The sequence below is a fragment of the Typha angustifolia genome, chromosome 13 (genome assembly GCF_048772165.1).
Source record: "Typha angustifolia cultivar Huaian chromosome 13, ASM4877216v1, whole genome shotgun sequence".
Taxonomy (NCBI): Eukaryota; Viridiplantae; Streptophyta; class Magnoliopsida; order Poales; family Typhaceae; genus Typha; species Typha angustifolia.
This window is the reverse complement of record NC_133251.1, coordinates 14,172,101-14,197,611: the sequence shown is the minus strand read 5'-3', so window position 1 is coordinate 14,197,611 and position 25,511 is coordinate 14,172,101. Positions and strand designations below refer to the sequence as shown.

Genomic DNA, 25,511 nt, shown 5'->3' with positions numbered 1-25,511 from the left:
GGAGTTGCCATGTGCGGTTGTAGGGGGTGCTCAACCAGCATGCCCCGACCCGACTCGGCCTCGAATTATTCGAGCCAAAACTCTGGCAGAATCCGAAATGGGTCTGCGCCAATCTTGACCAGGTGTTTGAGGCCTTGATACTTCTTCGAGTTCTTCCATCTTGGAGCACATAATCCATTCACGGAATAACTCCTCAAGTATAGTGGTGGTCGAGTGCATATATATATATATATAGAACATGAGTACGGTAACATCCGTTTGGACTTTGGAACATCATATTGCAAACTATCGCACTTGTATATGTTCACTTACTTTGACTAGCTTCATTTGGGAGCCGTATCCGGGCAGCAGGCACATGGAATTTGGGTATTATTGAAGGTGATCGAGGCCTCACTCCTATCTCTTGCACAAGAAAATTTCACGCCTGACAAATAGTGGGACGGACCGTACCATATAATTGTCCATGAATTATACAATTTCTTTTATTCAATCGCGGGCAACTAAAATGTTTAATTTCCTTGCCAATCTTGACAATCTCATTGCGAGGCTATAGGCGAACGAGGCCCGGTGCTTTGCAAACCGTTAGCTTCCAGAAGTAACGACAGTCAGAGAGCAAAATGCCACAAAAGACTATCTAATTTACATTACATATAGATAAGCAGAACTTATTAAATTACATCAGTAATAACCGTATGTGCTTTTTAAGGAGCTTCGGAACTAAAACTCATGAAGCAGATGGGGAAATCAACTGAGCAGCATTTTTTGTTTATTCTACACAAGCGAGCTGCTCACACATAATTTCCCCCGACCTAAACCTCATACAAGGATGATATCATAAGATTAGAGATCTATTGATAGGTTAGAAAGCCCACACCAAAAGCCATTATGAATCGGTTTGCTCACACTTGATGGGCAACTTTAAGGTGGCAACTGCTGTGGCCGAAGCAGAACTGCCACTTTGATGGCCAAGGCTCCCAGCTACGACTGAATCACTCACCATATCAAAGTTGAGTCTGCCGCTGACCTTCCTACCGCTGCAGTATTTTGATCAACTATCAGTAATCGGCATTATTTTCACTGGGGATTACATCAATATATAAGTTAGCATACACACCAATTCAAGCGGTTGTTAATGGCTGTCAAGTCCTTGGAAGGGCTCTGGAAAGCATGAGTGCTCTCGCCAACACAGGCATAATAACTTTTCGAGCTAGGCGACAGCAAAGAATCCATCTGTAATTGGCACAAACTTGTATTACAACAAACTAATCATGAAAGCAAGTTATGATTATCCAAGAGTTTGTGCACAGAAGAATTAGCGGTAGATGTGAGGCAGTAATTTATCTTTTGAGATTTGATAAAATAACAAGACAGAAAAAAGAATGAATCAAAACAAAGGTGAAAGTTTGTCAAACCATCAGTATTAGATTCAACAAAGAAAGTTGTTCGAATCTTATGCATCATGCATATTGTAATGTTGTTTTACTTTCTCTTCTATAGGGATCAATTGAATTATAGCTTCAATATTAAAAGTCAAATTGAAAAAAAAGAGTAAATGATAAAAAACATGATCATTTGATTTGACAGAATGAGACTTAAAAGATAAAAATATTTCAAGCTTCTTAAACACTTATTCTGCATTAAATAACTGTCTTATGCTAAATCTGCAAAAAAAAAATGTTGTAAAAGGTCAAAGACAAGAAAAGGTAAACACAGGATTTCTTAAGTTAACATGTGAAAAAAAACCCCAGAATCTCCTGTAAAGGACGAAAGGCTCACCTTAGATGATCGCAGAGGGGATACATAGACATTGTGAGCAGCGGAAACTTTCTTTGGGGACATATCGGGAAGATTTGGGAAAGAAGACACCCTAGGTGATCCTGGAATTTGGCCTGCTTTGCAAGATTTAAGTATTTCACAAAAAGCTTGTGGGCAACTTTCCACATAGAAAATATCGTTTAGTACTAGGTAGCACATACCATCAGCACAATTTTTATCTTCAGTCAATTTGTTGCTTCTGTTCGTAATTCCAGAAGGTCCTAGCTCCACCAACAAAGGCTTGACAGAAGGAATAAATACCTCATTATAAAAGGTGATAATGTCCACGTGTTCCTCTCCTGTTTTCTGATTCCATAAATATGCTTAGAAAATGAATGTTTTTTCGGGGGAAACCTCCAGATAAAGAGAAACAGAGTGAAGAATCTTACTCCACTTCGACTCGTTGATGGCCAATGAATGAAGACGCTGCGAAAAACCTGAGGCTTACATTGTGGTTGCTTTCTGTAGTTGAAAATGATCTCCTTGAAAGTAAGAGTCAGTTGGGAAATCTGCAGAGATAGAATCCATTTAGGATAACAGATGCAGTGACAAGCAAACAAAGATCACTTTGCAAGTTACCAACATACCTTAGCAACACCATAGAAGCTGCATAGAATAAGCTGGTCAATATGTCGATTGAAAAAAAGGGCAGTTCGTTGGCTAAGAATTTGTTGGATAAGGCAGTACACACGCTCCATAATTTGCTGAGAAAGCTGCAGCCTCTCACACAGGCTTCTGATTCTAATAGCAGCCAGCTTTACAATCTATGGAGAATGTATATCAGAATTAGAACTTGAATGGCAAGAAAGTGGGTGAAAAGAAATTCTTCACAGAAAAAAGCTTACCTTACTAAAGAAGATATTGATCCCCGTCTCAGCACATGTTTCCCCTCCACCTGCAGGATTTGGCCTTGTTGGACTGCAAATAAGGTTATCAGATTAAAATCATCTAGATCTCCCAACCAATCTACAAATTTCACAATGAAACTCAAATAGTATGTCTAAAGATTCACAACCTTGCAAAAGCAGACTGAAGTGGTGGTAACTTCGATTTGAAACCGTTATGGATCAGATGCTCCTTGACAGGTGACTTAAATGAATTACGTTCTATCAACACATTCCTCTGTTCACTGCATGTTCTCTTAGGAGACACTGCATCCATATTTTGATCTACAAAAATCACAAGATGCATAAAACAATATTAAAAAAAGAAAGATCTGATTACACAAACTACAAGTAGACGCTAAATTATGGCTAGTATGGATAGATATTCCAATAGAGTAATGGGATAGAGAAGTACCTGGTGAACATTCACGCTTTGGAAATGGGAGAGGTGGCAGACCTCCAGAGGAAATGTTATGATGTATTGCGATAGCATCAAGAGATGGCATTGGTTCTGCCAATAATCCTAAACGGTTTATCTCTGCAGAGAGAGCAGGCCTAGCAACAATCAAGGAATTGTACATTGATGAACCCTTCTCCCATGCCATGCTTTCTAGAAGCCGCTCCTCCAAGGAATTTAGATGCCGCTTCAACTCTCTTGGGAGAGTGTCTTCATGTCTCACAAAACTCTCTATCACCTTGCTTAAATCGAATGCTGTTATGCCAGTTTTCTCCAAAACAGCAGGGAACATCATAGTGACTGTCTTATGAGTCGCCAAAACCAGTTCAGCCGAACAAGCAAGCATACATCGATGAAACCGTTCATTGGATAATAGTGAAGTAAGATTCTTTCCGTTTAATATATGTGATTCAGCTCTACACATTGACTCCAAAACTCTGAAATATAGTTTTATGGCCTCCACTTTTCTTTGTTCAGCCCAGATAGTATCCATCCGATTTGCACCTTGAATACCTACAGATACACATCGGTCTCGAAAGGAAGTGCTAGGAAAAACTGCCCCCAATATTATGTTGGCTCTGCGGACAATATCATTTGTAACATCCTTATCACATGCTGAAAAAAAGCGCAACAACTCTGCTGAAGGTCTTGAAGGAAGTGGAGAGATTACATTCCGTAGCCACTTGGCGGTCGTCATGGCAGTGCTCACTGGTGTAACTGGAGCCATCCTGGAATTACAGAAACCATTTCCACTAACAGGAGAGGTAGGAGACTGTGGTGGTGACATTGGACTTGTTATTGATTTTGCTGGTGAGGCCATTGCATCATATTTCCTCTGCATCAATAAAAATCATGTAAGAAGAAAATTGAGAACAAAATGCGAGGCCATAGTTTATACAGGTACAACAATACACCTTTGCCCCACATATATTAATGGCACCTCCAGATAGGCTTCCGCTTCCAAGTAGACTGTCCTCATCATTGACAAACATGCGCTCATCCAGCTCACCTTTTGTGCTTATTGCATTATCATAATCTTTTTCCAAAATGAGTAAACTTGATTGCAAAGAATTTTCCTCCAACAGATCCTCAAAATATGTCAAACCATCTGCACAATATGATAAAAATTGGCCCGAGTTCTGACATATATATAAAGGTGAAGCAAGATTTTAATAGGTAGGCTCACAGACCTGGGTCCATGAAAGCTAAATTATCCTTTCGGCATTCTGAAGCTGGGCATGGACTCTTCTTCAAAATATCCACTATCAAACTATTTGTCTTTTCCAGAGCCATGCTCAACTCATCTTCCGAGGTATGATATTTGTCACAAAGAGAAGCAAGAAGGTCAACACCCTTGTCTGATTTCTTAGCTGAATCACAACAAGAAACAAGGTCCCCACTTTAAGGCATAAGCAATGATATGGAATAAAGTACCAAACTCAAAAGGGACACAGGCACATTACAGTCATTAATTAAAGCATCATTACCAAAAATTGAAGCTTCCTGGATAGTAAAGTTCCTTAAGCGTACAGGAACGTGAATAATCAGTATGGCCTGTATAAAGATTCAAATAATTAGAGATGTTCACATATGCTGACCCAAAATGTAGCAGATGATAACAAAATGTGCTTAACACTCGACACAATACAAGAGGAAAATACCATAAATACTTACCAAGATAGAGACTAGTCCATTTGTACAAGTCACTAGATCCTTGAATCGGCTGAATGCATGGACACGTAAAGCCAAGAATAACAACCACCCAAAGCGATGGTAGTCAGAAACATATCCTGTATTGCTAGAAACTGCAGAATTCTGACCACTGTTTGTATCGCTTGGTAAGAATAACTCCTGATATGCACGTCTATAGTACCTGATATGCTATCAGATTATCATTAATAACATGATAACTTTTCATAGCCGATATAAGTAAATACAAGTGGCTGCAATTACGAACATCATACATCAAATGATTAGAAACAATGAAATGGAGCAGTTAGCAACAAAAAAAAAAAATCAATCACAGCATCATGTTGCATTTACTCAACCAGTAAATTTTGGTTTTTTGCATACTAAATAAAATAAAATTAAAATACTGGCTCATTTCTGCTTACTAGCTGGTACTGTGGTAAATTAACAATGTGATGTGACACATAAAGGAATACCTGAAAGATGGATCTTGAAAAATGATCATTGATAGACTTACTTATCTGTGATCCCTACCATATTATCATTTAATGTACTACACTATTTTATAAAAGGTCTTTACAGAGTGAAACTATCCTAGAGCTAAAAAGGCAAGCATGAGTTGCAATTCTTGAGAAAATTTTCTCTATAATACTCCAAAGACTCAACTTTCATACAGTGGTAACATGTCCAATGTCTCAAATACAGCGCCGCCTGAAGGTTCACTTCATAATCAATGACAAGAGAGAGAAAATGTTGAATAAAGGCAAAAAGGAGAAAAAATGGCAGTAAAAATTTACCTGCTTAGGAGACTTAGGTGGACAACATTTGCTTGTAATTCCTTCAACTAAAGGTGAAACACAAAAGATGACTGAAGTTAGTTATGAGGGGAAGGCTCCTCCTAAAATTCAGAGGTAATAGCTAAATGTAATTCCCCCTTGTCCTACCTCAAGCCTCTTCTCCCAATCTGAACCATATAGACCACTTAAAATATAACCAAACTTGAGACAAAATTGTGGCACCTCTTTGAAGAATTCCACAATGCTGCATATTGCAAAGGTAGATAAAAAAAAAAAGGAATTAGCACAAATAACGCCTAATGCGTAAGCAACTAAGAAGGGGAACATATAAAAGAAAAATACAGGCATCTTACCTAAGCCTAAAGGCCCTCAATATCTGACATAGTGTGATACCACTCTCTTCCTTTTCCTGTTTGGCTCTTCCCTTGCTCAATCTTGACACGCAGTACAGAATAAATGCTGACCAGATCCTCTCATTCTCCTCAGGCTATATTTGAAAGAAATAAAATATCAGTTTGGGAAAAAAAATAATCAAATAAATCCTAATTTAGCAACTAGATCAAAATAAGCAAATTTAGAAACACAAAGAGGACAATTTACCGATACGCTTCCAACAGTGGACGAGCTCGCAACGAGAATGTGCTTGCTTTCTCTGAATAACATCATCGCCTGTCTCATCGTATTCTCATCAACCCCCAATTTGATCTATACACCATCACATCATCTGTCTCAAATCACCCCAGAAAGGAAACAAAGAAGAAACAAAGAAATCGAACAAACCGAGAGCCAAACCTTGCAGAGGTCCGCGAATCTAGCCTCCATAGCACCGCCGTCATCCGAATGCAAAAGAATGGGCTTCACGTCTTCCATGTTCCCGGAAGCTGCTTTCATCAATTCATATGGATCTTAACTGAAACCCTAATCGATCGATCATATTTTTTTCCCACGCAGAAACTATGGATTCAGACAGATCCAGGAAATGAAAAGGCACCTCGAATCTTAGCCCAAATCCTTCTCCTCTCCTCGATCTCCTCGATCAACGACCGGAAACAGCAGGAGAAGATGGATCTGTGGCAAATCGAGCGGCGGATTGAATAGGAAGGGCCCTAGGGTTTTGGGGGGATCAATGAAGAGCTCGCAAAACCCTATCTTTTTCCCTCCTTTTTTCTCCGTCACCTCTTATATTCCCATTTCTTTAGTAGGAGAAATGCCTCCCCATAAGCGCGGGAAAATGGATGCATGTGACGGGATCATGCATGTCATGCCCGACCGTGCAATGCTTCGGCCAATCAGGTAGGGAAACGTGGCAGCTGATACTTTTTTGAAGGCGGGAAACGGTTGGGGACCACGGTTACATTTAGCCGTCGGCGGAATCGAGGCGGGCGAGAAACGGACGCTAGTTTGTGACCCATAGTTTGACGGCATCACGGCTTATTGAATCAAGCCTTTGCCATGAAGAGCGGCGGGGCGAGTTTTACTCTGTGAAATTATGGTGCGAAATATTCGGTGCCCTAGAGATCTGTCGCACGTGATCCCGAGAGAATGTACGGTTCCGATGGAGTGGAGGACAGAGGTACGCACGATGCGATCTGGACCATCCAGGCCGCATCTGCAGGCCTTCGGCCCAAGCCCAATCTGGTATAACTCTTCCACATAATTATCTAATATAATATTTCACAATTTAAACAACCAAAATGATTAAGATAAAACTCCTTGAATTGATCACTTTAGAGAAATTAATTCAACAATAGGATGGTTACAGACAAGCTTGTATCAATTGTATTAGTATGTTGTCCAACACATTCAACTCTTCCATTCATAGACAATACACTTTGATATTCTCTTCTACTGATTAGCCCCTCCTTTTTCTCAACTTGAGAACTTACAATCGCAAATCACAAAGTGATGGTTAATCTTTGGCATCAATTTACAGACAAGTAGACATGCTAACAACTCAGGAGTTTTTATCCTACCAGGTCCCTCGGTTCCGCTGGACTGGGATGTTCCATATAGAGCTGAACCTTCAGAGGATCACTGCTCATCGACTTGATGGGAGTAATCTGTGGGGGCTGCATCCATTGCTTCGTGTCTGTAGGAATCCAGAGCTCTGCCTCCTTGTCGCTGTTTGCAGGAAGGGAATGAAAGTAGGCAGTGATCTCCCAATTACTACCTATAACAAGGGAATGACAAGCTTAATTCACCCTATTGATACATCAAAGCTGCAATCACTAAGTTCTTTTCTGAAATATATTTGTTCCGCGAATAGCTAGAATTGAATATACCATCTGGCAGGGGTTTAGTACGCGGTTCAGCAACAGTCAGCTTGACCAGGAAAGCTCTGAGAGCAAACTCTAGGTTATTCTCCTCCACCGTCGAGCTGTATGATTGGTTCACGGTTAGCTTGAACACAAATTTCTCAACTGGGACTTGCTCTTTGTTGTAGAAGATTACTACCACCCTCTCCACCAGTCCCTGATATTAAGATATGAAGAATGATTTGGATACAATGGATTGGAAACAGTAAGAGAATTTTTTTTCCAAATTTTTTTTTAACACAATTACAACCCTTCATCACCTCCCCTGTTCCTTTAGTAGTTAATTATGTACCTAACTAGCTTCCAGGTATTTCCAGAGATTGTACCTCTGATATCTAGGTTTTCTCTGAGAAATAATAACATTTGAAATAAATGATAGATTACTTCAAGACTAACCAAAGTCAAGTTTCCTGGATATCCTACCTGATTGTCCAAACCATGACAGGACTAGCTAATAATACAGTGACAAGTATGTCATCAAAACAAAACAGATTCCAATGATGATAGAATGAGAAAAAGAAATGGTTAGTATTTCTGCAATAACAGAAATAATTCAATACAAGATTGGCAACATAACTGCGAAAGAGGAGCACAGATGGTTCGGAAAGGAAAAATTTTGAATTTTGTAGCAAAAGATGTTTAAGTAGCATTTTGTTACATCTTTACAATATTATTGGAACCATCTGAGGAAATTGGAATTGGAACGACACATGAGGGAAGTCAGGACACTTCACATAACAACAGGTGGCTGTTTTAGTATCTGCACTTGGATTTCTACAGTTTTCAATGTATTTATTCACAGACACCCAGTTGACATAATTATCACTTGCTTGTTCAGAGCTTAAAGAAACCATAGTAAGAGAACAAATTGTGCATCGGTTTGCTACAAGTTTATGTACTGACTGTACTCAGGGTTTCATCCTTTCTAAAATAGGGAAAGAATTTTAACCTTCCAGAATAATGTCCACCTTTAACAGACTCTAGAGTCTAGATTTTCTTCCTTATGCTCTGTACATCTAACAAGTTTCAAACATCCTTCAGAAACCAAAATCTACAGACAGAACAGAGTCTGTACATTTAAAATTGCATCTCAGTCATTCGTAAATCATTCTCTGTAATATCTTTTTATATGAACTTGTGTGCATGCTAACCTCACTGAAATGCTTACAATTTTTTGTACCTATTCTGGATTTTGAGTTTCACAGCCTCTATGGTTGTCTTTGGATAGATGAGAATCTGTACATCTAAAATTTCATCTCAGTCATTCGTAAATCATTCTCTGTAAGATCTTTTCATATGAACTTGTGTGCATGCTAACCTCGCTAAAATGCTTACCATTTTTTGTACCAACTTTGGATTTTGAGTTTCACAACCTCCATGGTTTTGCCATTGCCTAACCCTTGAGTTTCACAACCTCAGAGGTTGCAATTCATAGATTGATTACAGTTGATTAAAAGTAAAAACCCTAAGTTAATCTAAACTGTAAGTAAAAGTGCCTGTGAGAACTAATGTCTTTGTGCTAACCAAATCATATCAAATATAAGTTGCCAGCTTCATAACATTAAAGTGATTGTTAGTTAAATTGTGTAGACTCCGCAAGTTCAAAACAATCAAACATTATCCAAATGAATTTCTAGAATAGGATTGAGCATTTGAAACATATTACTTGCCGCATCGAGCCTCCTGCATCAAATGAGGCAACATGGCTAGTTTATTCATTCTTTTGCTTATTTACCTTGCCATACAAAAATGAGGAAGAAAGGAACTTATCCATTCTTCACACAAAGGAATATCCAAGACTTTAATCTGGCTACGTGGTTTTACTAGTATTGTTAGTTTTCCTAATATGTATGGCAACATTCTTGTGTGCATAAGCCTCAACTCGTATTCATAATAGCTACCTAAGTAGCAAAAGCAAGCCAATCGGCAACAAATCAATAACCAACTAACCACAATATTGGAAGGGAAAAAAAAAGTTTGAACAAAGGGTACCCATACAAGGAAACAAAAGAAAGATTAGACCTTTTGTATGAATGGTAGAAGACCAGAGGTTGCAGAGTGGATATAGCTCGCAAGCTGCGGGTGTCGTGCTTTCTGCACCACCACATTCATATACCTTCTCCTCTCAAATGCCCCTTTTCCACCACAAGCAACAACGCCAAAGAAAGAAACAATAAGTTACTCCAAATGAAGCCCAATCAAGGTAAAACAAAGAAGAGAATCCAAGTTGGTACCAGGAGGATAGAACCCTTTAAGGAAAACGATGCAAGTTATCGCCACCTCCAGGAACTCCACCAGTATCTGAGCCGTTTCTCCTGAAACAAACGAAAGAAGAATTCATCAAAGGCGAGGTCTTTGGACTTTGATAACGAAGTAGAAACAGAAGAAACAAAGAAGAAGACATCACCTTGCGGAGTTTGGTTCTTGCGATCCATGGCGACTCTCGGGGTCAGGTTTTGCGAGGGCATTTTGGGGAATTTTAACGGACTTTAGAGTGGAAACCCGATCCGACTTAGACCCGCATCCGCAACTTGATGTCTATAGTAATGCAGTCAAACTAATAAGATATTTATTGATAAGTAATTAGTATTAAAGAGTCGGTGAGCATTATAAAATGCCACCGCCCATTTAAGGCGGTGATCACAAACCGCCTCTGGAGAGGAGTAGAGGGAAGAGAGAGAGAGAGAGAGAGCTTTGAAGGAGAAGTACGTATTCTTCTCTCTCCTTCTCCTCCTCCTCCTCCTCCTCCTCCTCCGACGCCGCCATCGCACAGAAATCCGAGCGCGAGATTCGCCACGAGATCTGTGCACAATCGAGGGTTTTCTCGACGGTGTGTCCTCCTTGGTAAGAACCGGGGACCTATTTGGATCTGTTCGCCCTTTATTCCAATGGTGAATAATTTGCTTATCTTCGTTCTCCAGGAAGGATAAGATGGGGAGTTGTTCGCTTAGAATAAGCGGTATTCGCCATTTATTCGCAGAATGCACATGCGATTCGAGATGTCGATCTGCTCCTCCGTTGAGTGAATTGGTATGTCCTGAGCCTCGTCGGGCTGCGATAGTTCCTATGATCTTTGACAATTTCAGCAGATCCAAATCAAAGGGGTGAGTAATCTGAGCAAGTATGTAGATCTAAGAGATTCGATATCTTTATGTTTGCTTTTGCAACCCAGTACTTTTGTGTTCTCTTTAGCTAATTGTTGTTTTTGCTAGTATTCTTAAGATCGTGGTAGTATGCTAGTATTGATCTAAGTTGAAAAAAATTAGAAGACTTCATCTTGCTATGGATTGATTCGGGTATGATCCAAAGAGCAGAAAAAGGAATAGATGATAGTTTGTGTGGCCACTTAAAAAGTTACCGACAAAATATGAAATCGGGGCTGTTGAAGATTTGTTACACACAGTTCATATTTGCTTCCTCTTAGTCGATCTAATTGATATCCACGAGATCAATTTCGCAGTTCTGTTCTCGAATTTTGTTGTATATTACTAACTTTGATCCAAGTTTCTAACCAATTTTTTATCCGATATCAGCATTTGCTCTTTCAATAAAGGAGACTTGGGCCTTGACATATTGGACATCATATTGAGCAAGGTAGTGGACTTATCACTTATCTCCATTAACAAATTAATCCCTTTTTCTTCCTTTGTTTAGTCTTTCTTTGGATAAATTTTTGATCTTTTCTTTGTCATCATCATGGAATCCAGGATGGAGAATACGAGGGTGAGTCAGATAGCACAACCGAAGGGGGTTTCTTTTGTGGCACACCACCTGCTCGCACTGGTAACCCAATAGTTCACGATGCTCAATTTTCCAACCAAACTCCATCATTCAATTCTCCAACAGGGAATTTCCATATTATGAAGCCTTCTACCGCAGTAGAAAGAGGATCCCCATCTTGTGCTTCTTCTTACGGATCGAGTCCAAGATTGCGAATCGAAGGTTTCGTCTCAGCTCTTGCTTGACTCTGTTAAGATTTCCTGGAAGATCACGATGTTATCTTGTACATATCCCCCAAGTTTTCACATGTAGATAGAAAAATAGTTTGGCAATTGCGAGTCTGAACTTGCTGCTATTTGTTCTAAATGAGAGCTGGGTTCAGTATATATATATATATACACATAGGATGTAAAGATGTACAAAATTTTCTTCTATTTGTAATATAATTGTTCATAGTGCGTTGTTACGTGCCGACCTCAACCACACCTAGGTTTTGCTTTGCCAGAAAGATTTGAGTCAAAGTCTCTTTCTTTTAGTCGTTCGTGTATGTGTTACAGTGCATTCCATGTGCCTGTTGAAATAGATAGTTTGGAAATCTGGACACAGTTGCTGGGAAAGCTCGCTCAACTGGGTCTTGACAGCAACAGCCATGGTTGTATTTATGCCTCATTTAATTCTCATTAAAGTAAGGAGGTGACGAGGATTTGGTCTGTGGGTAAAGTTTTTTGAGATTGAATCCTTCCAATGTGGGCAATTTTTTATTCATTTATGTCTCATTAAACTGGTGCTGTTGATGGAGAATGGATCATTTCAGTATACAATTCTTCCTCATAGTTTGACTATATGTACATATCAAAGTTTGCGTATACTCTATGTGCATCCACCCATCACTGTATAATTAACTTAGTCCCCGATTCTGATAACTACGAGGAAAGTTCCAAGAAACAACCATTGGTCTTGACTCTTAGAGACAACATGCCACGTTGTAGTTCCACATCTACTTTGTCCCATCTTTGACTTTGGCTACTTGGAAGCGTGAGAAAAGCTCTAAGGGCCATCAGTATTTGTCGTGTCGGGGTATAACCGAGCGGAGATTTGTTTAAGCTTAAATTAAAATTAATTTTGTTGCCTAATCGTAGAATCAATCTTGAATCGATAAATTTCGAGCTTGAGAACCAATTAATAAGCAATTTTAATTCTAAATCAAAGACTAAATCGAGCATGAAGAAAATGGTGACAGTTAAGAATTAATATAATAATACTAAGAGTGTAGATTTTAATCTAAGATCCATATTAGACATGTGTATTACATATTATACTATATTATATTATTGTATTATTATTTTTGAGTCGACTCGGCTCTGAGATCAAATCCAGCTTAATATTAATTTTGAGTCTGTTATGCATATCAAGTTCAAATCAACTCACTTTCAAGCCAAACTTGGTCACAAGTCTTAGCGAGCCGAGCTGGGTTTAAATTATGTAGACAGCCCATAGTCATAGAATGATGCTAAATGTTAGACAATGTTATATATCTATCAATAAGAGACTATGAGAAGTTCCGTCTTCATAAAAGGCAAGGATAATGCATGACAAGGGCTATGGATAGACATCACTTATGTATGATGTGACAAACTAACCCCACTGCAATCACCATGTTTTTGGTGATTATTTTGTGAGAAGGTCGACCGTTGCTACCCTCCTTTTTCTTTTTCTCACGTTTATACTGTTTGCTTGAGCCTTTGACTGATTTGCTATCTCTAACCAAAAGTTATTAATGGTCACTTAAAAATGTTAACTTATTTGTTAAAGTAATACAGTTTCTGATTGCTTAAGAGTTTCTTTCAAGTAAATCGCTTTCATAGGAGCCGGTTTATAAAGTCCATTTATTATGCCTCGAAGGTTTCTTTTAAGTAAATCGTTTTTCATAATAGGCGGTTTATAAAGTCCATTTACTATTAATTTAATACAACTTGTTTTGTAGGATTAGGGTATTACAAAAGCAACACTCTTAGGTTCTCATTTGCTGGCGTGATCTCTTACGTGGGGTTAATTATAGTCTTTTCTAAATAGTTTGAAAACTATAATAAAATTGTATTAATTTTTGTTGGAGATAGCAAATTGATAAAAGAAAAAACTCGTGTTTCAGCACTTCCGTTCAGGCCTTAAAAGTTTGAGATATGCTATCCATCTCCTTCAGTTGGAGGCCGATGAGGGAGACGATGCTGGAGAAATGCGTCTTGGGTACATAAAACTAATTTTTACATGAAGAAAGACTGCTAATCTTAGGGTAAAAAAATAAAGATTCAATTCAAGATTGATCTAACCACTGAATAATCGTATCAATTACAATTTGGACTTAATAGGCCGTTCGTTGATACATATGACTATATTCGTAAGGTTTTGCTCGCTCAAATCCATGATGTATTATTTTTTGTAATCGATATTTAACTTCGATAACCATCGAGATAAATAGAAATCTTAATCAGCATATTTGTGATTTCTAATAATCTTCAAATAATAATTGAAGAGATATCCTAGGCTTAGATTAAAATAATCTTATATATTTTTGCCACGCAGAGTTCAAACAGTCCTAAAAGATTGTTTATAGAGTTTATAAGTGTATTTGAATGCAATATTTTAATATGGTACTATTTATCAATTACTGTTCATCCCCGCAATGTTTATCGTTCAAATACGTATAGTTTATAAGTGCGTTCGAACACCCAAGGTGTCATTTTTCTTCATTTTTGTGTCCATGGTGGTTAGAATTGATCTTCTAACACTTGTGCATAAAAAATTCTCCTGCTTGAATGGTTAAAACTACTACTATAAAATATGTCTTTATCTTAAATATCTTCTCGAACCTTTACAGAACCTATGAATATGCTCATATGAAAATTCTGGACATACTTCACGCATTTAGAATATTTTAAAGTACATTGCCTATTACATAAAACCCTTTACCTAGAGACGTCAAGAAGCACCAGATTCAGGAACTTAATAGCCTGGCTAATACTTATTTCTCCCACCTGCTATTGCTATACTAAGCAACTAATCAACATTGACTTGTATAGACTTGAGGATATTATATTCTTCTTCCCCTCCTATCCACTAGCTTCATATTGTAATGGATTGAAACTTCTTGAGAATATGTTCCACATTCAATGCCATTGTACTGCATATATTCCTTCTCAGTGGCTAAGCTGACTTGATGCACTAAAGGCAGGCAAATAGAGTAGGGGATAGTTGATAGATGTGAATTTGTACATATAACAAAGAGATAAGTGAGGGCATAAAGCTGTGAACTTTGGTATTTCCTGCCATCAGGGCATTGCTCAGCATCTGGTTCCCTGATTTGTTTATGCATATGAAGAGATTTGGCACAAAACTTTTGTGGATAGTGTTTGCCTGGTATGCTTATCTATCCAAAGGTCAATCTATCAGGCCAATTTTGTCTCAGATTTAGCAAATGGTAGAAACTCTTACTGTACTTGGTGATACCTTAGGGAAAAGAGAACAGAGCAAGAACTACTTCTGAAATCCAATCAGAAGACTACTGAAGATATATAAGGTAATGGTTTCATTGATGTTCCATTATAAATTTCAAATGGCCATTATTATGACAATGATACAAATAAGGTGCCATAATAATCTTATCCTTGCTTACAACAATCAGGTGGTTTCATGAAATATAAAAGTTGTGGCAAAGAAAAAAACAAGGTTCTTCACGTACTTGGTGTTGTCTTACAAAAAGAAAACAAAACAATAAAATAAAAATAGCAGAAGATAAACTAACTTGGTTGTGCTCATCGAATTGATAGAAGCATTATATAAACAGAAAAGGTCTTACTCAAACAATAGAAGCTTTCACACGTCTAGATTAGTTTGAATCTTTCCCACGATTGGTAAAATTTTCCTACCAAAAAATGGAACTTGCTCATGGTTGCTGTACCTATATACTGGCTTGCATCGGTTCCTCTGTAAACAAGCACGAGAGCTTTTATCAAACCATTTCACAAATTTCTGGCTTCAGATCATGACATGTGACGTAAACCTTGTTCATGAATTGTCTTTAGCATAATTAAGAAGGTCTTGTGTCCAGTAGGAAGTATTGATGAATCGATCTGTACCAAATTCTCATTACAGTCATTATCATCATCCAGAGAACGACAATGAAGTTCTGGCAGAACCCTGGACATGGTGGCTAACTGTTTGTTTACTAGAAATACACCTTGCTCAAATTCTGGACCACCTAAACTAACAGGATAGCTATGATCGTCAACCAGATTGCTGTTGCAAGGAGACTTGATATGAACCTGGAAGCAGGTCACACATATGGCCTCATGTTCTATGAGAAACAATAAATTGATCATCACTAAATCTTCATCCTGCCTTCATGTCATAGAAAAATTGCTCATAATTGATACGGCTCAGTGATGGTAGTTTGTCGGACCTGAGATCTTGATGTTCTAGCTATAGTTGAATTCTGAACTTGCAAGACCGAAAGATATCTTGACACTGCTCTGAAATGCAAAAAACAGCTACTTGAGCAACCAAGTATGTCATTCTACTTCTACAATGCTTCCGATGTATCCTTGATCCTTCAGTTCTAAATTTAGTAGTTCTAAGACCATCTCTAAGTGGCTATCATAGACCTCCCCAGTAATGAACTTCACAAAACCACTTTCCATGTCCACTTGACTCCACCCTGGTGGCTTTCTCATTCCCCGGCTCCTCATAAGAGCCCGAATCCACGCTACTCCCTCCCATTTCCGAGCTTTTGCATATATGTTGGACAGAAGTACATAATTCCCAGCATTCTCTGGTTCCAATTCCATTAAATGCCTTGCTGCCTCCTCCCCCACCTTTACGTTGGAGTATGTCCTACATGCACTCAATAGCGCTCCCCATATACCGGCATGTGGTTGAATGCTTGGTGGCATCTCACTGGTGATCATTTTATAAGCCTCATCTATGCGCCCAGCACGACCGAGCAAGTCTACAATACACATGTAGTGTTCGCCAGTTGGAAGGATGTGGTACTCATCCTTCATCATCTGAAAGTACCGACGCCCCTCATCAACCATGCCAGCATGGCTACAAGCAGTTAAGACTGACACAAAACAGATCCCATCAGGCTTCAAATTAGCTTCTTTCAATTCATTAAACACTCCAATCGCATCCTCTCCGCACCCATAAATGCCAAATCCGGCTATCATAGAGCTATAGCAGATCAAGTCTTTGTGTTTCCACTTAGAGAACAGCTCATATGCCCTCTCCAAATCTCCACATTTGGAATGCAGACCAATGAGAGCAGCAACTGTGTGGTTGTTCAAAAGCTTCAAGCAACAATGGTCAACATAACCTTGGATCCAATTAGCTAAATTAGGGGATCCAGATTGTGCACAGACAGAGACAATGATCGAGATAGTAGCATGGTTTGGTTCCACCTTTGACAGTCCACTGTTCCTCAGCATGATCTTGAAGAGATCCAATGCCTCATCGGTCAGTCCAGCATTCGAGTATGCAGAGATCATCGCATTCCACGATGCAACATCCCGCTCTCTCATCTCATCAAATATCAATCTAGCAGCAGCTACATCCCCACATTTTGCATACCCGCTGATCATGGCAGTGCTCACAACTTTATCCACATCCCTATTATCCAATCCCGATTCAAGAATCCAGCGTGTCAAATGTAACTTACCGCGTGCAGCATACCCACCAATCATCTCGACCGATGTAAAAGTGTTCCTCTCAGGCATTTTCACAAACAGGAATTCTGCACTCTCCATGTCCCCAGTGGTAGCATAGGCGGCAATCATTGTATTCCAAACCTGGACATCCTTCACCCCTGCTCTAACAATCCCATCAAAGTTCCTCCTTGCCTCCACCAATTGGCCACATTTCCCGTAAAGATCAATAAGCGTAGTCTGGACCCGGGCATCGTTCTGTAGACCGTACTTGTAGACGTGCGCATGGATCTGGGCTCCTTCATCCAATGCCATTAATCTAGCGCTAGCTTTCAAAGCAGATGATAAAGTAAAACTAAGGGGTTCAACTTGCGGGCATTTGTGCATCTGGGTATACAAGAAGATAGCTTCGCGAGAAGAGTCGAGGCTATCAGCTTGGGAGTAGGCTCGGATGAGTGAATTCCAGACGAAAGCGTTGGGGTTCGTGACGGAATTGGCGATGACTCGCGCGTAACGCAAACTGCCGAGCTCCGCGAAGGAACGGACGAGCTTGGTTGCGACGAAGCTGTTATTGGAGTGGCCGGAGACGATGACGCGGGCGTGGAGTTGCTTCAGATGGCGTAAACTCGAGCAACGAGAGACGAGTTCGACGATGCGGTCTTCCTCTGCTCGCCTCCAGCACCGGGACATCTCTGGTGCTGTTGCTACTGCTAAATGAATACGTTCTCTTGGGAATTTTATCGAGCAAGGAGCGGACGGAAATGATTTGCGGAGAAACTCTTCAAACGCTGTTCGAGCGCGAAGGTTGAACTTGAAATATCTAATTGGCGGCTAGATTTTCTCCAAACATTAAGTAAGATCATGCGATGGGGTTGGACTTGACAAGTCATGATGAGAAATGATATTGTATATTTCATATTAGACGTAGCCTTTAGTTGCTTTTTATCGTCATCAGCAAGGGATATAAAAAGATATCTTCTAACAAAATTATGCTGTCCAAATTCAACAACTTGTTACATAGAATGTAGGAAAAGTTTTTAAAAGCAGAGTTAAATATCTCACTCTTCTGATGATAATTGCAAACAGAGTCAGAAACAACTCTGATCAATGAAATCCAGTTACAGGGCAAATTAATCAACAAATCAGGAACACAACAACACGAATAAGATTACCAGCAAAGAAGCCAAACCAAAAGAGCAAACCAATGCAAACTTATCAACTTTACAAGATATACAACAAAGCACACCACTTGGCAACTGAAGTAGAAGTCAAACGCCTTATCTCTCTTGATGCTTGTGACTTCACTTTCTCAACACCCTTAGACCTGTTACCAATGTAAAGCAGATTTGCTACATACCAACATTTCAAAGATTTTACTGAACCTTTCTTCTCTCGCTAAACCCATGTTCCATTCCAAACTCGGCGGATAATGCCTGTATATCAGGTGTTATTTCAAAGTTTTCCTTTTGGCCAACCAAGTGTGGAGGTTCAGTGCCACATCTCTCTAGACCCATAGAACTTCCAATCTGGCTCTGTAAATCTTCTAATTCTTCTGCAGCCACAGCCTGCCGTTTTACACCCAACTCCAGATCCACGCTTCTTTTAGGCATATCAGGGCTCAAGACACGCCCAACATTGTGTGAAGTGGTGAAGACAGATGAGCCCTCCTTGACCTTTGCTCGGAAATTATTCTTCGAGCTAGGAATTTTTGAAAACAAGGTCTCCTTGACATTTTCCACGAAACCATGGTTGTAAGGATTACCCTTCCTATCATATCGATATCGGAAGTTCTCATAAGTAGTCTGCAGAAAGTTTTATCAATATAGTAAACACTTCATGCATAAATTGAGGACATAAAGGAAACTGGAGAAGGATCAAACCTGATTGGTGCAAATCAGGTAAAGGTGAAATGCTGTCAACCCTCCAACAAACCAAACTACAACAAATGTATATAAGATGAGGATGCCAGATACAGGAGATCTCAGAAGGGCTTTCCACAGATTACATTCATATGCATCCATTATCTTCTTGAGATTAACCCAGCAAAATGCAAGGACATATAGGCAGAGCACAGTTGTAGAAGACACGAACATAAAGAAAAAGCGATAATTCCTCTGCATGATCAGAATTAGATGGCAACACTCAATATCCTTAACTAAATTTTAGTTCTTTGTTGATCCAAATTAGCCAATTTAAGTTCATAACAGAAAGGATGACAATATAGATGATAAGAAAGCTAGACATAAAAGAGTATTGAGCATCCAAAAAAAAAAAAACATACACTGGATTAAGCATCAAATGCTAATAAGGTAGCAAGAAGTAATACTGCATAATAAAATGCTGATACATAATGTACCTTTCCAATGCATTGGCCAACCCAGGGACAATGATGATCAAAGCGTTCAACACAGTTATTGCAGATGGAGCAATGGGAGCATCTGGGTGGACGGTACAACATGCACGTATGGCAATATTTCACCTTGACTACAACACCGCTAACAATGACATCCTTGGTGAGTGGTAAGCCTGAACCGCCAGGCGCACTGCTTGGCCAATCTGCAGATAAATTGGAGGGCTCACCAACATCTTCAGGTTCAGGTGGGTGAGGATTGCGGGGAACAATGCCTGGATCCCTGCCAGATGTGAGAACAAGAAGAAAGAGAATCTGCACAGATAAGGATCCAACAGAACCATTTAAATTAGTTTACTGATAACGCAATATTAAAAAGAAATTTTTCCAAATAATTCACACACACACTTGCAGAAAAAGGAGATCATGAGATCAATAAACTTTTAGGCCCTTTCTCCATGATAAACATTACCAAAGATTTCCCAGTATGCATGAGTTTATCTATAAAGGGCAACTCAACATATAGAAGGCTGCATGAAAGGGCAGAGCAGACTACTTAACTCTTCAATGTCCTCTTACATTAAGCTTCTAGATATTAGTGCAGAGGTATAGACACGAGCTATTGAAGCTCTGTTCCTAGCCCAACCAGCTTCACTTGCTGTTCACTTCTACCCACCCACCCGCACTAAGTTGACTACTTCCCTACAAAATCTCTCTATATTTGGGCACATAAATTAAGGATCAAAGTTCTTATGGCAGATTATTATCTTCACCAAGAAATGACCCAAAATGCCAAAGCAGATTTAAGAAGAGAGGAGCTTGCTATAAATCATAGAAGGGAAGATGATAAACAGGGAACTATTTCTAATTCCAAAAGGTAAATAACCAAAGGGGAAGTGAAATGCATCCTGACTGATCTACAATAGTGTCAACTTATTGTTGAATAGCATTTCCCATCAATGTATTAGGTGAAACTTTCATCAATATAAATTAGTACATTATCATAGAAAAAGAGAGGCCCTAAGAGAAGACCCGGAGTCTATGGGGAATGACAAGTCAATGATATATTTAGTCATATGTAGCGGTTACTAATATATATTTGTTTAAAATTACTAGGTGGCCATTATAAAGTGCATACAAAAATAGAGTTCACTCAAATAAAAAAGGTCAAATAATAATGACTAGTAATTGAAAGAAGTGGATATGAACTTACATATGCTGTGAAGATGATGGCTATACTTATGATCAAATTCCCAAGATAGTGCTGGAACTCATTAACAAGTTGTTGCGAAACAAAGACAGCAAAAAGGACTACTGGAACTACAATTAGAAATATTGTGAGTACCAGTGACCTCACATCTGGCCCAAAGAACAGCCTCCCTCCAAGGAAAAATATCTGCAGGGAAGATGAAAGAGCGCAAATAAATTACATTCCTGTAGAGCTATAGAAACCCTATAGACATCTGGCCAATTGTATTGCGATTCAAAATGTATAACTCAGCAAGTCCATTATAACCTTCACGATACAGTGATCAAGACAGTTTAAGCATTGATATCAGCAATAGCATTAGTCAGCTGTAACCACCACATCATGTCTAAAGTCATTAAAAAACTAAGGCCATATTCTACAACTAATACAAAGTTTAAGCACTAAGCAAAAGAAGTAAAGTTCACAAGGCAAAGCAGGCAGAATCAGGTAGCCTGCCAGCTCTTTCAGTATTCTACAATTACACTTAATTTCCTTGGCTCATTTAGTCATCTAATTTATTAGAAGGATTTGTTCATCAAATGAACTTTAATTTGCATTTAGAAGAAAAAGGGTTCATCAGGCACAAAAGACCATATAGAAAGATAAGTGGAGCATGCATTGAGTTTATTTACTTGAAGGACATGGTTGATGTTCTGCTTACAATCGAGGAAGTTCTTTCCCAATAAGTGAGGCCCTTTTCCAATAATTCATATTTGAAATCTGCCTGCCCAGAAGAGTACATCAAAGAGTAAAGAATTTCTAGGATAGTGACAGAAAATGGTCTAGATTGTGTAACATGTATAGGAACAACTAGAAGAGGCACTGGTGAAAGGGCAATACTCCAATGTTTGTGAGAGAAACCAAAGGCATACTAATGGAAGGCACTGAAATGCTAATAAAAGCTTGAATTAACATCAGCATAGCTGTCAATAGGATCGTTAGTTAGCGAATTATGATTCTTGAAGATAAACCCTAACTGTCGATCCATATGATTTTGAAGATTTATCTTCTATTCTGAGCAACACAAGTACCAACTTGATATGAAAAAGGGCGCGGAGCCTCCTCTGGGCACAAGGTTCCTGTCTACTCAGGTCAGTGAGGGAAGATGTACATAGTCTTACCCACATTTCTGAAGAGGTTGTTTCAGTTCGTTCATCCTAAACTAAGCTCCCGCCTACTCTTAAACATGCATAACAAATATGATTTATGTAGTGATCTTAAATGGCTTGCAATCTATCAATGAGTACCATCAAAAATTACAAAACTGCAAGATAATTAGGCAGTATGTATAGTCTCACATTGTTTCCTTTCCAGACTTGATAGGCCCTCTTCGGTTGACCATTTGTTTCAATAATCCTCCTGTTAGAATCTGATGGTTGCCGAGCTGCAGCCCCGTGCATCTTCCCCTGCATCCTCGCAGCACTCAAACTCACAGACAACTAAGATTCAGCCAAATTCCCACATCACCTCACAAATCTCGTGACGATCCCTGCATTACACTGAGTACATTTCAGAATATAAGCAAGAACTAGCACAAACCAAGATTACCTTTTCGCATCCGAGGAGTACTAAAAGGAAATCCAAAGTAAATTGGCAACGGCAGCTCAAGATTGCCAAATCAAGCAGGAAAAAGAACGGCATTGTGGAGCTTCACCTCGCATTCCACCACCCGGAACCCTAGCCGGACGACACCCCCGCTGCCGGTCAGCTCACCGCCGGTAAGCCCGCCTTTAGATCCGGGACCTCGATAGAGGATCGAGACTCAAGATGATGTCGACGAGAAAAAAGCGGCGGAGGAGATCATAACATTAGCGAGGATGATGATGTGAACAAAAACGGATACGGTACACTAAAAATTAGGAAGGAATAATTATGAGGATTATCTACATCTTGAATGTAGGAATTTCCTTCGCCCGGGAGTACTTGGCTGCTTGATAATTGATACGGGCCTCAAAACGACAGTTTAAAGAATTAAAAGTTAAAAAAGAAGAAAAACAATAACATTTTTATGATAATATATTTTGCACGCCCTAGCTTTAAACTATATTCTCCTGCTTTCAACTTTATTCCTTAAATATTCCAATTAAATTTGACTGCTAAAAAAAAAAATACTCTCCTATCCACGATGATGCTCTCTTTTGAGAATAAGTCAAAAGAAAAGAAGAAAAAGAATACGCTACGTGAGCTAGATTTCAAACAAGGTCGCTCGGTTTTATGAAAGAGAACTGCGTTGGATCTTGTAAAAAAAACTTAACGAAAATTAATTCCAAGAATCTCAGCAACGGCAATGTTACATCACTCGCTACAGACATGAGATTTTGGCCAATTCTAGTCCTTAATAAATAGCTCCCAAAACGCTAGTAAGGTTTCGCTGTTGTGGTGTGTCACTTCGCTAAGATTTGTTTTCTCTCTCTCTCTCTCTCTCTCTCTAGTATAATTTTTTAATATATTATTTTTATTTATGGTTCTGCTTAATATCAAAGTCGTCGTTGTATTTATATAGCCGGCCAATGTTGTAATCGTTTGGATGGTAATAGAAATGAGTGTCTACGGTAAGTCGTTCGGCCTGGCCGGCGGGGCTTCTATTTTCCGTGGTCGTGAGCACGTGCAGTTGATGATGGTGCATGGAAGACAACGACCACGGATTGAGCCGTGCCCATGTCCAATAATTGTCCATGTGGAAAGTTGTAGTGCATAAATTATTCAGAGCAACCCCGAGGAGCGAGTCCCCACTTTGACCACTCCCGTGTCGGCTAGCTACTGCCACGCATGCACCAGACGTCGACTCGAGACCACAAGCTGCAGGAGTAGTACTGTTAAGTGGTCATGCGTGCATGCAACCAATGGCAGCGACATGCAACCACATTTTGTCAGCTTAACTGACAGCAACCTTTACCCAAACTCTTTGACCAGAGACTCGTAAATCCTTTCCAGCCGGGCCACAAGAGAAAAAAGAAAATTATATCCCAATACTTGTCATTTAAATGGGGGGAGGAAAAAAAAGAAGATATATTAATTTCCAGAATACTATCCGTTGTTTTACATGCAAGATGTATGAAGTGTTCGATTTACATTAATTTTTGCTAAAAGAAGGGACCTGAAAGATGCACAGAAGAACAATCAAGGAGTCTTTGGAACTCATAGATGATGGTGGTGTGACTGTGATCTAGTACTAGTCTTCTTCTTCTTTTTCCTCCTAATTTTACAAAAAGGTCCCCCTGTTCTCCGCCTGTCTGACTCCCCAATCGTCTCCAGCTTCGGCTTCCACGATCGGCTCCTCACTAGCTGCTTGTAATCCTTCTCCAACGCCTCCGTCGTGCACACGCGGCGACCCTTTCTGTTCTTGTCTCCTTCCTTCTCTAACCCTTCCAAGAACTCCGCCGATACCGTGATCTTGATCTCCCCCGCCGCCGTCTTCTGCACGTCGAAGGGGCGGAGGGAGGGCAGCTGGGTCTTTTTCCCGAGGGGGAAGGAGGCGGCGAGGGAGGCGAAGGAGAGCGGGGAGTGGAAGAAGTGGGAGGGGAGGAGGAAATACGTGCGGCCGGGTAGGAGCCGATCGGCCTGGGAGAGGGACGGGACCTTCTGGCCGACGTAGAAGGAGTCGGCGAGGCAGAGGAGGTGGCGGGGGTGCGCCGACATCAGCTCCACCGCCGACACATGGCCGTCGAAGGCGTGAACGCGTCCGTCGGAATCTACAACTCGAGTCGGCGCCGCCGCAGCCGACGATTCGTCTTCGGACACGTGGAAGCACCAGGGGATGATCATTTGGAGGCTGAGGGATTTGAGATGTATTAATCTCGTCCAACTCCTCATGAGCTCCACTCCTGCAGTAGTAACTAAAGTGGGAGAAGGTGAGGTTTTGTGACTCAATTGTAAAATAGCAAGAAGAGACATGAGGAGAAGACGATACTACTTATAAGGAAAAGTCCCAGTACACTACAAGTCAGCAACTTTGCAGTTCAAACCTTGCATTTCGTTTTATAAATAGCGAAAATCTAGGGGTTTGAATCTAAAAATCACTTAAATGGCGAATAGTATAACAGCATTCCAGAGACGTCAGACTGAATGAATGAGACTCCAGCTAATTTCTTTTTATTCTTTATGCTTTCAAAGGATTGATTATTATTATTATTATTATTGTTATATGGACGTTTGAATTATAGGTCTTAGAAAATCGATGTTGGATTCGATTGGGAGACAGGTTTGACAGTTTGACTGGAATTTTTGGACCAACCCCTACCTTTTTCTCTCTCTACCGTCAGTTTTTTTCTCATTTTAATCAGCTTTATTATTATTATTATTAGTGATTGGAACCTTAACAAAAGGGTCACATCCTTTCCCCCATAAGATAATCATGCATATGTTCCACCCTCACGTACAAAAATCCAACAATCCAACATGTAGACTAAATTTCCTCTGCTGACGTGTCGACTTCGGATCAGCTACTACCGTGGGTCCTATCTTTGCAATCTGACGTGGCACAGGAGATAAAAGACGACGACGTCTTATTTCGGGGATGGATGGATGGAGGGATGGATA

At 39.8% G+C, this 25,511-nt stretch overlaps 6 protein-coding genes across 9 annotated transcripts; 1 reads left to right on the top strand and 5 right to left on the bottom strand.

Moving 5' to 3' along the window:
• Positions 1 to 552: 552 nt before the first annotated feature.
• On the bottom strand, positions 553 to 7,117 carry LOC140774493 (retinoblastoma-related protein). Of its 2 annotated transcripts, XM_073117508.1 has the most exons (19): positions 6,634 to 6,724; positions 6,435 to 6,523; positions 6,243 to 6,347; positions 5,996 to 6,129; positions 5,790 to 5,886; positions 5,643 to 5,689; positions 4,831 to 5,029; positions 4,644 to 4,710; positions 4,347 to 4,526; positions 4,071 to 4,264; positions 3,115 to 3,991; positions 2,831 to 2,984; positions 2,661 to 2,733; positions 2,403 to 2,579; positions 2,205 to 2,324; positions 1,977 to 2,121; positions 1,777 to 1,889; positions 1,115 to 1,230; positions 553 to 1,034 (listed from the first exon to the last, which is right to left on the bottom strand). In XM_073117508.1, exons 2-19 carry the CDS (start codon positions 6,510 to 6,512, stop codon positions 884 to 886), a joined length of 3,027 nt encoding a protein of 1,008 aa, XP_072973609.1. In that variant the 5' UTR covers positions 6,513 to 6,523; positions 6,634 to 6,724; the 3' UTR covers positions 553 to 883. The 2 variants fall into 2 exon arrangements, with proteins under 2 accessions (XP_072973609.1, XP_072973608.1); XM_073117507.1 differs by having other exon boundaries at positions 555 to 1,034; positions 6,435 to 7,117.
• Positions 7,118 to 7,360: 243 nt separating this feature from the next.
• LOC140774323 (DNA polymerase zeta processivity subunit) lies at positions 7,361 to 10,417 on the bottom strand. The gene is made up of 5 exons (XM_073117277.1): positions 10,365 to 10,417; positions 10,192 to 10,272; positions 9,980 to 10,092; positions 7,925 to 8,114; positions 7,361 to 7,812 (listed from the first exon to the last, which is right to left on the bottom strand). Exons 1-5 carry the CDS (start codon positions 10,390 to 10,392, stop codon positions 7,607 to 7,609), a joined length of 618 nt encoding a protein of 205 aa, XP_072973378.1. The 5' UTR covers positions 10,393 to 10,417; the 3' UTR covers positions 7,361 to 7,606.
• A 243-nt stretch (positions 10,418 to 10,660) lies between these two features.
• Positions 10,661 to 12,143, top strand: LOC140774324 (uncharacterized). Its single transcript, XM_073117278.1, has 4 exons — positions 10,661 to 10,801; positions 10,879 to 11,061; positions 11,491 to 11,551; positions 11,665 to 12,143. Exons 2-4 carry the CDS (start codon positions 10,889 to 10,891, stop codon positions 11,920 to 11,922), a joined length of 492 nt encoding a protein of 163 aa, XP_072973379.1. The 5' UTR covers positions 10,661 to 10,801; positions 10,879 to 10,888; the 3' UTR covers positions 11,923 to 12,143.
• A 4,099-nt stretch (positions 12,144 to 16,242) lies between these two features.
• Positions 16,243 to 18,063, bottom strand: LOC140773270 (pentatricopeptide repeat-containing protein At2g29760, chloroplastic-like). The gene has a single exon (XM_073115749.1). The coding sequence runs from the start codon at positions 18,061 to 18,063 to the stop codon at positions 16,243 to 16,245; it is 1,821 nt and encodes a 606-aa protein (XP_072971850.1).
• A 323-nt stretch (positions 18,064 to 18,386) lies between these two features.
• Positions 18,387 to 22,880, bottom strand: LOC140772911 (probable protein S-acyltransferase 7). Of its 3 annotated transcripts, none has more exons than XM_073115165.1 (6): positions 22,627 to 22,880; positions 22,271 to 22,471; positions 20,937 to 21,119; positions 19,730 to 20,038; positions 19,254 to 19,487; positions 18,388 to 19,175 (listed from the first exon to the last, which is right to left on the bottom strand). In XM_073115165.1, exons 2-6 carry the CDS (start codon positions 22,382 to 22,384, stop codon positions 18,747 to 18,749), a joined length of 1,269 nt encoding a protein of 422 aa, XP_072971266.1. In that variant the 5' UTR covers positions 22,385 to 22,471; positions 22,627 to 22,880; the 3' UTR covers positions 18,388 to 18,746. The 3 variants fall into 3 exon arrangements, with proteins under 3 accessions (XP_072971267.1, XP_072971266.1, XP_072971265.1); XM_073115164.1 differs by having other exon boundaries at positions 18,389 to 19,175; positions 22,271 to 22,461; positions 22,627 to 22,879; XM_073115166.1 differs by lacking the exons at positions 22,271 to 22,471; positions 22,627 to 22,880 and adding an exon at positions 21,634 to 22,194 and having other exon boundaries at positions 18,387 to 19,175.
• Positions 22,881 to 23,942: 1,062 nt separating this feature from the next.
• Positions 23,943 to 24,954, bottom strand: LOC140774061 (uncharacterized). Its single transcript, XM_073116901.1, has one exon. The coding sequence runs from the start codon at positions 24,864 to 24,866 to the stop codon at positions 24,111 to 24,113; it is 756 nt and encodes a 251-aa protein (XP_072973002.1). The 5' UTR covers positions 24,867 to 24,954; the 3' UTR covers positions 23,943 to 24,110.
• Positions 24,955 to 25,511: the final 557 nt, after the last annotated feature.